This window comes from Leptonotus elevatus, chromosome 2 (assembly GCF_054856555.1).
Source record: "Leptonotus elevatus isolate MCC_2025b chromosome 2, RoL_Lele_1.0, whole genome shotgun sequence".
Taxonomy (NCBI): domain Eukaryota; kingdom Metazoa; phylum Chordata; class Actinopteri; order Syngnathiformes; family Syngnathidae; genus Leptonotus; species Leptonotus elevatus.
The window spans coordinates 26537298-26552020 of NC_141240.1; the positions used below are offsets into that span (position 1 = coordinate 26537298).

Sequence of the window (14723 nt, forward strand, 5' to 3'; positions counted from 1 at the left end):
GTATGTGGGTTCTGGTTTGAGAACAAGGCAGCACTGAGGCCACGCCCACAGCCGCAGTCTACTGCGTTGTATGTTTATTGCTTATGATGTAGGATTAGCAGTAGACCCCCGTTATAAACGGGAGCTAAGGATCGGCCGCGAATAGCGAGAATCCGCATATGAAATGAATTTGGGTGAGGTGGATCTTCTTCTTTTTAACTTTCTTTTCATCAGTCATCTAAGCTTCAATCAGACACTTGCTGTTACTGATCTTGGAAAGACCATCATTGAATGTTTCCACATACTCCCTGCAATGTGTCAGACACCCCTAGGGCTAGGTGTACCCTTGGGGGAAACACTGGTTTAGAGAATTCTGATAGCTGGTAGTTAAAAGTTTAGCTAGAAACTAAAACCAGAACTAACGTTTAGAGAACATTAGCTGTTGATTATGTGGAAGGTAAAAAAAAGAAAAAAAAAAAAAGAAGCCAACCAAGGGTAACCAACCAACCAAAATCACAACCTCCTCACAACGTTTTGTTTGGTTGCATTTTGATTGACCTGCACGGTGACTGGTTTACAAATAATATACAATATAATACAACATATTTACAATTATACAAATAACGATTTACATTAGCCTACTATATTGTGTACACAGTAAATTTGAGATTACTTCTTTACAAATGAAAGGCTTCATTATGGAAATCAATTGCACCAGTTAAAAAGAAAAAACAAAACAAAAACGTGTTGCTTGGGCTATTATACACTATTGCGTTTCATGCAGTTCCCCCCATGCATACAGTACTATATCGCAGCCGTAGCAGGTAACCTCATATGCCTGGCGACATCTGGTGGCGTAACACTGGAACTGCACCACCAAATCCTACTTAAACTGCAAGTTGAACTACGCAAGAAGTTGAGTAAAACTCCCAGCCCAGCGAGGCCCTTAATACGAAAAATTATATAAAATGCGCTCGGGGATTTGACAATATATCAATGTGTATCCTGGGATAATAACAAAACAAAACAGGTGTAAAAAGGTAAACTCATTTGAATTTCTCATTCCAGTTCAAAATTGTGAATTCACTGAAATTGTGGAGAGCCCGTATTAAAGAAAATTATGTGGCAGGGCGTCCTTTTTTCTCTCTCTCTATATATATATATGTACAAACACACACACACACACACACACACACACACACACACACACACACACACACACACACACACACACACACACACACACACACACACACACACACACACACACACACACACACACACACACACACACACACACACACACACACACACACACACACACACACACACACACACACACACACACGTAACTGCACTCGTTCCACAAACCCATGACTATGGATGTTTTGCACATAAAACAACCTCCCTCTCGTGAATGTAAAAAATAATGTTTGTAACAATCCTTCAATAAACAAAATACTCGGAATAAACCAAATTACACCTGTACTTTCTGTACACCTCATTTAGAAAATGTAAAAGTAATTTTAGAATTTCCCCAAATTATGAACTCAAACATCTGATTATTGAAATATCCTTAAAATGATTACATACAAAAAATACAAACAACCTCAACGCGTGAGCAAACATTGGTTTGGGCAGAGGCTGGCAAAACACAACTACAACAAATTACATCTCATTCATGTGTACTGAAATCAACTTTGTGAGTTAAAAACATCCTATTAAACCGCTGGTTGCAGAGTCCTCCACCCCCACACTGTACACTTTCTCATACATGCAAATATTCAAAATGAACTAATCAGTCACAAACAATGCATTTTGAAGTGATAGTGATAGAGGTTGTATGTACTTTAAGTGCTGTTACCATAACACCAGTCAATTATCTGTAATGGTACATTAGTTAAGTTTTGTGTCTATTCACATTTACAATTGTTGCAAAGAGTAACTATGCACATATGTATTTAGTTGGGTGTATTATTATTAATCTTTTCATTTGTTTTCTTCTTAACCCTGTTCTCACAGGGTTTGTTTGTATGAAGTTTTTTTTTTTTAACACTTGGGCTTAATTAGCTACTTGGGTATACAAGATGCTTACATTTGGCGTTGACATTGCACTGTGGTAGCCATTTACTTAAAAAAAATGCGAAAGGGCTTAAAACTCGGTTACGTGACATCTGGCACTGTGTTAGCTTATATAGCATTATCAAAATGAGTTGGATTGACTGGCATAAAAGTTTAATAACAGGTTCAAAAGTCATATAAAACACTCAATATTCACTTAAATCCCATTTTGCTCAACTTCACGTCAATGTAAACATTTGGGTCATTTTCTGACTGCTATGTAAATGAATGGTAAATGTAAAACGGCTAGACACAAAACGAAAGAAAATAGAAGGAAAAATAACTCGTTTTGTGTGCCTTCTGAAAACTAGCTTTAAAATCTAGACTTTTTTCCCCTCCAGTTTGGCTAGTGCTTTTCCACAAACTCACGAAAGGACTGATACGATAAGAACCCGACTTATTCAAAGAGATTCACAGTGACAAAAATGTGTCTCTGTGGTATCCACAGGTGAAATAAGGAAAATAATATTTCCCAGCAGCGTTGAGGAATCCAGGCCCAGAAAGTAAAATCGCTGCCACAGAATGGCTATAGCCGCAGGTGCTTCTACTCAACGAGCTCGTCCCCACCTGTAGAGTAGAAGCACCTGTGGCTAAAGCCATTCTGCGGCAGGGTTTTTACTTTCTAGACATAGATCCCCCAGCATTGTCTCCCAATAGGGCAATGTGTCAAAAATAAGCTTTCCACGTCCAGAGACTAAAGTTTAGGAATCCGTCAGTGCAAGTTTGGGGACAAATTGGGCAGTTGTTTTCCATCCTCTAATCCTGGTCCTTGTAGAATGACAAAATCCACTACGAGTGGTCTGCCACGCGAGGAGTCGGTCATTGGATAATTAAAGCTTCAGGTTGGTGAAATCCTTGGACAGACTCCGCAGGTATGCGTCATGAATGGCTCCAAGGAAGGCTGGGTCGTTCTGGATGGGCAAAACGTGAGTCGTGTTACGATACTGGGAATGCAAACGAGTGGCAATACATTATAGAGTTATTGTATCCCACAGTGGGAATTTGCACAATAGATTTCAATTCATAGTTGTTTTGTTTTGTTTACAGAACACAGGTCACATTTTTAGAGAGGAGCATTCAAAAAACAATTTTTTTTGCACCTTGGACCCAAGGAACTAGCTTGATGTGAGTTGAGGAGTTTCCTTTCGACAAAAGTAGTGCTTTTTCCACCATCTTGTTGAGTCTAGTTAGAGGCAATGATATGCCTGTGTAGGGGGTGTATTCATATTATATTATTATTATTATATTATATATTTTTTATTACTATTATTATTATTATTATTTTCTTTCTTTGAATAGTTTTGAGTGACAAAATATGGACACTGCTTATTTTTGAAATTGTTGTTTAGCTGCCACATCAGCCAGCTCGGCATTAAGCTAACTAAGCTTGTAGACTCGCGGCACTGCAAAAGCTACTTTACTACACGAGGGATGATGCCATGATGTCAACAAACATTAATGTGGCGGCCGTGGCTCAGGGTGTAGAGACGGTTGTTCAGTAACCAGAAGGTCGGCTGTTCGATCCCCGCTCTCCCCAAGTCACGTGTCGTGTCCTTGGGCAAGGCACTTCACACACATACGTCAAACCGGAACCCTTGCCACCTTTGAGTATGCTGTGTAGTTTTATGTTCCAAGTTAACCTGGCTCTGGCCAGGTTTGAGATGTTTCAAAACTGGTCTCTGAGAATACTGTACCTTAATAAGGTGTATGAGAGTCTTCTGGAGCTGAGCTTTGTTGCAGGGAGGTTGTGGGGCCTCCATAGACCCAGCAGAGGTGGTTTGGAGTTCGGAAGGGGCTGGAGGGACTACCGCTGCAGTCGTCTTACTGAGGGACTGCTGGAAGGCGCTAGGGGACAGAAGCACAGAGGAATCCGACCCAGGAACTGCAAGACCAGGACTCATAGGGACTGCCTATAACCAGGGGAGACAAAAAAAAAAGTGTAACCTGAAAAACCCAAATGAACTAACACATTTGTAAAGACAGAGTGACAACTCACTGAGAGAGGTTTGATCAGCTTTGGGGCTTTAGAGAGAAGATCCATCTCTTGTGCGAGCTGGAGGACTGGTTCCCTCATCCGTTCTTGGAAGTTGTGGGGTGGTACCAGGGTGCTCGGCAGGAAATTGGGCGCAAGGATGGGTTTGTGGAGTTCCGCATTCAGCGACTGGACCGGTGGTTTGAGTGAGCCTAGTAGCTCCTGTTCCAAATAAGCACGGGGAGCCGCTGATGGCACTGCAGACCCAGCGGGGACAGTTTGAGTTTGGGAACCTGCTGGTGGCACCATGAGAGGTAAGACTGGGCCAAGAGACCGAGGCGCCGCCCCCGGGCCCACCGGCTGGAAAACAGGGCCTGGTTGTAATGCATAAGACAGCAGGCTGTGTCCTTGGTGGATCCGATTTGACCCAGGATCCTGGGTAGCGAGGCGGGGAGGGCAGAGAGGGTTTTGGTGGTAGGTCTGGTTCTGGGGGTAGGTTACTGACGGCTCGTTGGAAACAGTGGCGGGAATTTGGGTCGGCATGGCAGGCAGAGATGGGTCCTTAGGGATGGATGAGCCGAAAAGCTCCTCGACTGTGATCTGCTTCACCATTGTATGAGTCTTCTGATGGGCAAAGAAGACAACATGTAAACAATAAGGTGTGTCATCACATCTAGTTGATTAAGTTCTGTGATTGTCAGAATGTTGTAAGGAACGTTCCTGCTGTACATTATTATTGATAGTATAGTTTAAAAAAAATAAAGAAGAAACCACCTTCTACAGGTCCATTTCGTCAGGAGGATGATATTACTATCAAACCACGTTTATTTAAATCTGTATGTGTGTGTTACTGAGCAGATTATACTTATCGTGTTTATGTTTGATCTTATGTACAGCACTTTCTTACAGCTGTATGTTGTTTTTGTTTTGTGCTCAATAAAAGCTGCGTAAAGATATAATAGAAATCACAACATATTGGTGAAGAATTGACATGGCATTGTTTAAAAGTGTACTGTATAATGGGTACATGTAAATCTCACTTTAAATGGTTGAATCTAATTACATTGGAAGTGGTCAGAAGGTGCAAAATTGAATCCTATTCTGGTCCAGAGTTAGCTTTTTACAGAAATTCAATCGTAACGTGGAAAATTTTCATTGAACGTTTTCAGACAACTATAGCTAATATCTGCAAAATCTCATCAGATCACATCATAGTCCGTAGATCTTGTGGATGCTTCTTCATTCCATTGGCAGAGTTCTGCGTTCCTATTTTTCATAAAGAGTATTATGTTTATGTATTGCATACCTTATTAGGCGGCTGAGAACTGTGGACATGATTTAAAGCTCCTGTTGTGTTCAGCTCTGTCGAAACGTCAGCATCCCCAGACTGAGCCTGCATTACAGGCACAAACATGAGCTCTTTGCTCAATTACAATTTCCTAAAAACAGACGAGGTGTTTTTGGAAGTTCAATAGATATAAAGAGTCAGTGCACAGATCAAACTACGGAGAATTTGGAAAGCTGATTCTTGGATGTGGTAAATGTTTGTCTCTGCAGAGATAATGCCTCATTGACAGACTTCTAAAGCCAAGCATCAATATTAGTGAGCCTACTAACCCTCTGGTATTCCTCCTTGGCTTTGCTAAGCAACTCCAAGATGTCCCTGGGCCGTGCTTCAGCCACACCATTGGGCCGCCTGGGCTCCGCCTTCACTGGTGATTGTCTTTGGGCATGTTCAGCTTCTAGTTTGACAATTCTGAGGAGAGTATGTGACACGGGGTAAGAAAGTGACGACATTGGAACACAACCCTAATTACGCATACTGTACGTCACTGCCGTCTGGCTCCACACCTCATAAGTCACAATTTGGTCAATTTAATATTTATTTAAAAATCTATACTTTTGGTCAGTACACACATGCGGTGGGTGTCTTTTTTTTCTTTTTTCTTTACAAACTATTGGCCAATTTAAAGTGTTGAAAATGACGTGCTTCCTTTGATGTTGCAATATTAATGTTTGAACAAACACACCGTTTGAAGTGATTATTTTAGGGGTACAACGTTTTGGCCTGATGCCAGCGATATGCAAGAATGCCAAAGCACTACATGAGTTGACCTCATTTCCCTGATCTAGTGGCAGGAGGACATAATTGCTCAACTGCAGAGAGTTGTTGTGACTTTCGGAGTCGCCACAGCGAGTCACAACAGTTGTCTATTGAGGAAGAGGCCTTAAATTGTACAAATGCATTTGATAATAATATTGAACAGTGAAACCCTGTCGGCATAATTGCAGTTGGCATTTGCAAATTTGGTCATACGCATATATATTTTTTGGAACCTCTCCTTTTTGTATTAACTAAAAAATGTCCTGATTTACAGCAGCAAAAGGCGCAATAACCGAGCAGGATTCTACTTTTGGCCACATTACGACGCAGGATTCTAGTTTAGCGAAGCCATTTTAAACGAAAAAGAAAGGTGGTTGGAAGCAGAAGTTTTCAGCCATCAACAAAGTGTGTGTTCAGAAATTCACAATGACACTACCCTACACTACTCTGTCAGTGTTTATGTTTGGAGAAACAGAGCACGCTTCCCTTCCACTAATTCATAATAAGGGCAAGCCTATAGCCTAAACAAAAAATGTGACTTTTTTTTTCTAGATGTATTTTTTGACTGTTGCAATTTATACTCCTTAGTGACTTACAGTCTGAAAAATACGCTGCTCGTGATACCTACAAGGCGAGTCCTCATTTGACAAAACACGATAGAATTGAATTCACACTTACTTCACCATGAGCTGAGAAATGCGCTGACAATCCCTCTTGTCATAGAACCAAATACTGTAGATGCCCACTGCAAGAAAAAAAGAAAATATTACATATGGCTGCTTTTAAATTGTTTTTATGCTTACACAACAGATAAATAGTGCTAGAGTATTATTTACAGTATGAAATGTTCGGCAACCTGTCTTCAGCAAGTCTCTCTTGGTCCAAGTCACACAATTTCTTGTTTTCAATTTTCTCAAATTGTGTTTTCTAGGTATTCGGCAGTTAATGTCTTGTTAAGACTTAAGTTAACTTGGTTAAATTGTTGCTTTAAACATGGTCTGTAATGTTTAATGATGGTGCCAGTTTGCCATGTAAATATTTCTATTTCCATAATTTCACTGAAGGTTGTACTGTGTATGCCTATATATTTTTATTAGATGTTAATTGCACTAAAACTTGATCTTCAAGTATATTTCACTCAAGGTGTGTGGTGTGTGTGTGTGTGCATCTGCTACAGGACATGGATGCTGATGTACGCTCGTCCCTCAAGAACCTAATGTTACCTAGCAACCAAGGTGTTTGCATCTCCTGTATCCGATGGGATTATATGGCCAAGTAAACAGGAGTATGTGTGTGTATGTGTATGCATTTACACTCTCGCTAGACAGCTTGCTCGAGCTTTTACACGTCAACCTCGGACAGGGTGTCCAAAAACCAATATGGATGGGATGCTAACTGGAACTAAACTTGGAATTTTTGATCTTCAATCATCAAGTTTTTAAAACTTGCTTCTTCGGAGACTTCAGAGATTTGTTTCCTAAGTCTTCTTGGAGAATCTCAAGATTCTGTCCATTTCTGATCCTGGGAGAAAAACCATCAAAACAACCAGGCTGCTGAGGAACAAGCTGAGGAATACAGCCTTTCTATTGACTTTTTAACATACTGCAGTATTGGGATTCAAATGACGCCGTGGCTGCAGTGACGCTGGAAGAAAAGCCGACTGAGTCTGAAACGTATTCAGAAGTGACATCATGTCTTCCATACCAGGCAGGTTGAAGTGCAAACAAAACCCAAAGGGAGAACATTCTCCATTGACTTTGACGCTGGCTATGCTCTTCCTCCTGATAAGCAGACAACTGGGGAAACGTTCCAATTCTTTATTCGTCGCCTTAATGAAACTGATCTTCAGACTTGTAATAGATTGCCTTGGTGGGAGCACAGTCAGCTACTTTCTTAAGTTCTGAGGATTGTCCATTTTTATGTCCGTACAGAATTGAACAATATGACTGGCATGAACTCTAAACCGAAACATGTACATTAAAATATGCGCTAAAAAGCGGTCACCCAAGGACCCCTTGTATGGAACTGGACCTTCGATAAGGAACACGAACAATTAGGGCCAAACCATGCCGAACCTCAACCATCTATTGGACCCCCGCGTGATGATTTGAGCACAGTGAAGTTCACCTGCTAAATGCAACCTCAAGGCACCTGAGAGACTTCAAGCAAAGAGAAGAAATGTTTCTAAGAACATTGGGAAAGTGTTTATTTGGCCTCTTCAGAGGTACTGACATTCTCTCTTTTTTCAATTGTGCAAGAGTTTATTGCTATATACAGTGTGTACAAGTTACCATTGCCTGTACAACCACTGGCTTGCTATATAAATGTCTGGAGTTGAGAGATCTTTTGTAGCTTAGCAACACCGCTAAATATTCCTACAGAGGACCAGTGACATTTTCATCAGCACCTGAAAACATGATGAAAATGTCCAAGAGCATTTTCTTTTGTTCTTAGGCAAATACATATTAAGAACACAGGAACTGCATATTTAAAAAAAGACAACAATATATTCCACATAAATTATTTTCATATAATTTGATCAATAAAAGGTAAAGACATACCCCAAAGATATTTCCTTTTGAAAAATTAATTAATTTTACTGAAATAAGTATTTGAATTATTGGCAGTTGATATAATTGAAACGGTAGAAACCGTTTCCAAGATTTTTTTTAAAGTAATATTTTTCTAATTTTCAGTGACAAAATGCCTTTAACTGTTATGTGGCCCAAATGAAGTTTTTCGCAACATGTTTTGTGAAGATGCTAATTCTGTTTTTGGATATATAGGATTTTCTTTTTTCATGAAAACTAAAGCAGGTGCATCTTACAAATGGTTAGTGTTTGTCACTCAAGCCGTCTTTACTATTAATGCCACTGGAGAGAGTTTCATGACGTAGTTGCAATATACCGGAGGGACTCGTCAGCTTTGCCAGGATGAGGCAGCCAGTTTGTATTCACAAAAGAGCAGAAAGCACAAATAAATGGTGTTACTTCTAAGATACGTATAAATTAATAAGCGTCTTTTAACTATTGAATGCATTTATCATTATTACAATTTATAAAGACAAACGTGTAATGGGTTAATTGAGCAGTTATGATCCTTTATGTACTTGTATTTGCAGAGTTTGACGGCCATCAGATGTAAATTGCGCAACTCGCAGTATTTTTATGAAGCTGTTTTTCTGTACTGTTATGCACTTTTGTCTTTACATTACGCAAGAAGTGCATTTCAGTGGGCCATAGCAGTTTGCTCTGTCAATAAGGATTGCCTATACCAGGGGTCACCAACCTTTTTGAAAGTGAGAGACACATCTTGGGTTCTGGTTAATGCAAAGGGCTACCAGATTGAAAGAAAAATATTGCATTTTTTACAGTTTACCTTAAAACCTCCTAAGGCTTAGTGGCCACATACGTGGTTGGCACTTTGCTTGTAAAAAAACCCAGCTTGGGCCTTAGGAGGTTAAGTTATTATAAATGATTCATCTAAGTGAAAACACAAATCATGATTTAACTAGTTCGGAAAAAGATACATGTCAACATGCAACACTAACCACCTGCGGGCACCACATTGCTGAGATCTGGAAATGATCAACAACCTTTTGAAATAAGACTAAGCATTGCTGTTTGAGCATGGGAGGCATTTGCACTTAAAACACATGATGGTAAAACAAAAATGTTACAGTCCCAGATGCATCATTAGTGTATAGCAACAAAGCTAACCCGATACCTCACAAATCCAATTACAAAAACAATAATACATCGCTACTAATTGTTATAATCTACGTCGGATTCCAAACCACCTCCGTATGTGGTCTGGGATGTGCCCTGCACAAAATTGGTTTCTGCTGTTCAGACTTCCGAAAACCAAGACAGATACAAGCTGGATATGACAAAAATCGAATTTGACGAACTGAACAAGGCCTAAGAGCAAAAGGGCACCCAATTAACTGTACAGTAAACAGTGCATTCAGTAGCGATTGAGTCCAAGTTAGCTATGTGAACCGCTACCTCGTCAATGGCAATAGCTTTTATTAAAATGCATATATTTTTTTAAATATATATGACCAAATTGGAGGTCCACCAAGGGCCTTCTTGTATGTGACCTTAGAGGTTCGCCTATGTCACTTGCTCAAAAACATTGCACTCATTATCAAAGGCGACACAAAATGTGATTGTACTTTACTCCAAATCAAACTGTATCATGCGTTTTGCGCACAAATATCTCTGCAGTAGCCAAACAGCTGTAAATTCAATGTATCACAATGGTGGGATAAACAATGTCAGAGTTAATGTACATTTCCTCTCTTATAGAAAAGTAGTGTACTGTGTATAGCACTCACTGTTGCAATTCTTGTAAAGAAGGAAAGGCTCCTGTAGCTGGAACTCCAGGTCTTTGTTTATTGGCTCGATCAGGTTCTCTGCGCTCAGTCGGTTCATGATGGTGAAGCCATGGTAAGGGGAAGCAGACCTTGGTAGGACATTTACAGACAATGGATTCTGTTTCCATTGGTTTATCTTATTTATTTGCACACATAGTGCCCAAAAACAGATGCATTAAATACAAAATATGAAATTATTATTAACAGTTAAACACGCTATAGAGATTTATTCAAATTATTACATTCTTACCTCGTATAAACAAACAAGGTGCCCTCGATTTCGGTCTTCTCCTGTAATCAGTCAGATAGTGTTAATCATTTGAAATAGGTCACTTGAAATCAAAATAATTATGTGACATGCGCCATACAATACAGTACATTGCTGGGAAAATGACTGTTGTTGAGTGAAGATTAGTGGGCTGGATTCCTCCACGCCCAACTAAAACCGAGCGCTCCGTAGAGATACTACTGTATTGCATTTGCATTCAATTGAAACTAGGTGAATTTAGATTATTATTATTTTTGGGCCTGTGGTCATATCGCCCAGCCCTAGAATAAAAAAAGATGTCGCCTTCAACGTAAAACGTATTATTACTTGATAATCTGTGTTTTAAATACACAATATGAGTGTGGTATTATATTATTTTGTAGTGTATAATATATTAACTGTCATGATTATTTTCACAATTTAGACATGCCCGTTGCATTTTTTTTGTTTATTTGTTTGATTACTTTCTACGGAAACGTTTATCCAATTTCCCAGCAGTCTGGAAGCCAGCATTTGTGTCCATTCTCTCTAAAAAAAACTCAAAACATGGTAAAAGTAGCCAACGTAGCATAAGCATATTAAACAACACCCGTGTGCTAATGCGACATTTATTGTATTTGTAACAATGTCACTCAAACATTTGTTGTTTAAGGGACTTAACACAGCTCACAGTGTTGTTTTTAGTTAGCTTCGACATGCCAAGTTAGTTTTCCGACGTCGGGGGCTTTCCTCGCTCTCGCTTTTGGTCCTAAACTCACCCATTCGTTGACTTTAGAGTTGAAGTTGTAGAGGGCCACCTGGCCGGTAACGTCAAGCAACGTGTTGACATATGGGTCTTGTCTCCGGAGAGCCGCTAAGCTCATCATATGTCCAGCATTTGCGGTGTCCATCTTAGATACGATTGTTGCTCCCGCACGGACACATATCAAACGAACACCTTTAACTTCCGCTGTAACCGGAAGTAGAGGAGCGTGTTTCAGAAGTACTGTCAAATTAAATGCAGTCACTGACCTGAATGCAGTACACACTGGTCTAAATTATATTTTAAATTTCTGCTCAAATAAATTTGAATGGCTACATATTACGCAACACCACAGAATTGCAGTGCATTATAACAAACAAACATGTAGCTGTCACCTACGGAGCCGTCCTGCATAAAGTGAATGGCATTTTTACATCGGCTACTGTGCTCTATTTTGTGACATGAGGTGTAGTGGCAGGCATTTCACACAATAAGCGTGTTCTCAATCATTTAAGGGAGAAAACACAGTTAATTAGTACTTAGGGAATTATGTGAATTGCACCCAAACACTGGATGTTAATCATAGTCATTTGTTCAGAACATTTGCTCAATACACTGCATTGTCTCAGTTGAGCTACAGCTGTGTCTGCTTCACTTTTTCTTTTGGACACTGAAGCAGGGATTATAATGGAAGGATTACGCACAACCGGTTATCCCTCATACAGGCACAGGTAATCCAATCACTGGTAACCTTCCAGCTCAGCTTGGACAACTCATTTTCTCTGGAATAGCAGCACAGTGAAGGCACAACACGACACTATGAGGCCTCAGTGGAAAAGCAGGTGACAGAATGCCATTCATTATAAGAGGAAGACCCCTAAGGGGTAAGTGCTTTCTTTTGACCTTAACTGAGGAAATAGTTCCTTATTTGATACCTAATTTAATGTGTCTATTTGATCAGGCCTTTGATTTTGAACACAGAACTATTAGGTAAAGATGTATCAAACAATTATTAAAATAGTTTGGGCTCTGTTAAAACATACATTGCATTATACGTAGCCTACATCGAACAAAACCTTTTTAAAATCCATATACCTAATTGAAAACAATTCAGAAGAAAAAGGTGTCTGTCAGGTAAACAAATAGGTTATTGGTTATTTCTATTGCATCAGAACACTGAGATTTTGTATGATCTAGGAACTATTTCTAAATATTATACACGTTATTTATAACAGCAACAAGTGCATTGTGTGATTTTATTTTATTGCATGTCTAAATATGCATCATAGTGATTTGCTCCCACGCCATTCACTCCATTTCGGGTTCGGTATGGCTAACAGCTGGCTGTCTTGCTAAGGGTGGTGCGGGTTCGGTCCAGTGTTAGCAGAAGTGGTCTGAGGTTGCGCTGCCCTCCCCGATTAACGTGCGCACAGGCACCCGGATGTGGCCAACATGTTTGTCGCTCCTCTCAGGGTTCCGCGCTCGGAAAATGTTGGGAATGTAACTCAGGTTAGCCTCGGATATACTCTCCAACGATGAGTTGGATCTGACGTGGAGCTTTTCCATGTGGATTCGAGGATGCAAGAAGAAGATGAAGTGTCAGAAGGTAATAATATAGAACAAATAGGAAAACCGATGGAGAGTTGGCGCGCTCTTGTGTGTGCGTGTGTGCTTGTGCGCGCGCGTGTCCGTCTTGATTCGCCACAACTGGAGTAAATGAAAGGGCTGTTGTCAATTTATTGAAATGAAAGTTTTTTTTCAGATGTTGGCATCACTTTTTCATGACGTCTTTTCTGTAGTAGCTATAAAGGACATTATGTACAGTTTTGAAATGCTTTGTGCAACCTCCTCGCCCCCAAGAAAAGTGGTTAACAGTTGTTACCCAGCAATTGTCACCTCCACACATAAGATACATTTACATTCATACACCTCATTTGGGTCCTCATTCAAGATATAAAGTATATGACCTATAATGCTTTAAAACACAAGATGTCTCTTGTATTTTATGTCATGGGAAAAAAACGTGACTGATCCTGGCGGTGTAGGCAGCATTGCAGTTCCCACTCAGTGACAGTCTGAATGTGAATGTGTGTGGGAATAGTTGTCTGAGACTGTCACTTTTTATGCCCTGTGATTGACTGTGGACTAGGGCATAGGCTATAGTCAGCTGGGATAGGCTCTACTTCCCTGTGACCCTGAGCAGGATGGAAAATGGATGGATGGATGGATGTTTTGTTGTCAACGCTTCTTGTTGCTCCATTTGCACCCCAGTTGTCTCTGTAGCCACATGCATATTATTTAGACTCGTTATGATTTGAAGACTTGTTTTTTGGATGACATGACAATTTGTTCTGTGAGCTGCAGTGTTCCAAAGAGATGAGTCAAGGGCACTGTCTTTTTAACTCTCAGTTTGCATTGATTTTAATGACTCGCACATTCATTCATGCAGACCGTCCTCTTTGCTCCCCTGTGCTCACGCCAAACCAAATCATTTTATTATTTATGCCATGTGTAAAAGCTCGAGGGAGAGCGGTAGGCTTTAGATTTAATTGTAAAGTTGAATTACAAAAAATAAAGAAAGGAAAAAACACTTCTCACAGAGCTTTGTCATTGTGTTAAATTTTGGCGAGGGTCTGAATAAAGATAAAAAACATGGTTTTGCCATTCCAGTGCAGTGTGCCATTTAGCCTAAAATTCATACAGTTGTGCTTAAGAGTTGACATATGTAAACTTATAAGCAACGACTGTAAATTTACAAAAGATAAACGCGACTTATTGACACAAAAATGCTATGAATCGTTACCAAAATTCACATACACATCTCTACTCATGTCAACCTAAACTTAAACCAAAAAAGCAAAACAATTGCCATAGTATTTTGGATTTTACGGGCATTAAGTCTCATTATCACCATACAGTGCGCTCATAAGTTTGCATACCCGTAGGTACCGTATAGCAATTTCGATTTTTAATTTGAATCACCATTCTTATTAAATTAAGTGTGATATTGTCCAATTGGTGTTGTATTTGTTTATTACATATAAAAATTGCTATAGAAATATTCTCCTGATGCTTGCCAACCTGTAAGACAAGAACTTTCTTGTTATGGGTTAGTCGTGTTGATATTTATTGCTAATAGATTGCCTCTCTCTCATTGTC

General features: G+C 39.8%; 2 protein-coding genes across 29 annotated transcripts in view; one reads left to right on the plus strand and one right to left on the minus strand.

The window, feature by feature from the left end:
- Positions 1-1812: 1812 nt before the first annotated feature.
- On the minus strand, positions 1813-11741 carry dcp1a (decapping mRNA 1A). Its single transcript, XM_086068940.1, has 9 exons — positions 11581-11741; positions 10805-10845; positions 10516-10643; positions 6855-6921; positions 5690-5828; positions 5379-5465; positions 4097-4696; positions 3795-4010; positions 1813-3011 (listed from the first exon to the last, which is right to left on the minus strand). Exons 1-9 carry the CDS (start codon positions 11710-11712, stop codon positions 2931-2933), a joined length of 1491 nt encoding a protein of 496 aa, XP_085925066.1. The 5' UTR covers positions 11713-11741; the 3' UTR covers positions 1813-2930.
- Positions 11742-12315: 574 nt separating this feature from the next.
- cacna1db (calcium channel, voltage-dependent, L type, alpha 1D subunit, b) overlaps positions 12316-14723 on the plus strand; it is a 67372-nt gene continuing 64964 nt past the window's right edge. For 27 of the 28 annotated variants that reach the window (XM_086068902.1, XM_086068906.1, XM_086068904.1 and 24 more), the window contains exon 1: positions 12316-12448. In XM_086068902.1, coding sequence (XP_085925028.1) covers positions 12415-12448 — 34 coding nt within the window. In that variant the 5' untranslated portion in view covers positions 12316-12414. Of the gene's footprint in view, positions 12449-12911; positions 13171-14723 lie in introns of those variants that run through there. The other variant, XM_086068903.1, reaches the window with a different exon arrangement.

Coding starts and splice junctions, on each gene's coding strand:
- dcp1a (XM_086068940.1), bottom strand. CDS start 11,712: ATGGACACCGCAAATGCTGGACATATGATGAGCTTAGCGGCTCTCCGG. Junction 4,011..4,096: donor AGCTGATCAAACCTCTCTCA/GTGAGTTGTCAC, acceptor CCCTGGTTATAG/GCAGTCCCTATGAGTCCTGG. Junction 3,012..3,794: donor CTCTCATACACCTTATTAAG/GTACAGTATTCT, acceptor TTGCCCATCCAG/AACGACCCAGCCTTCCTTGG.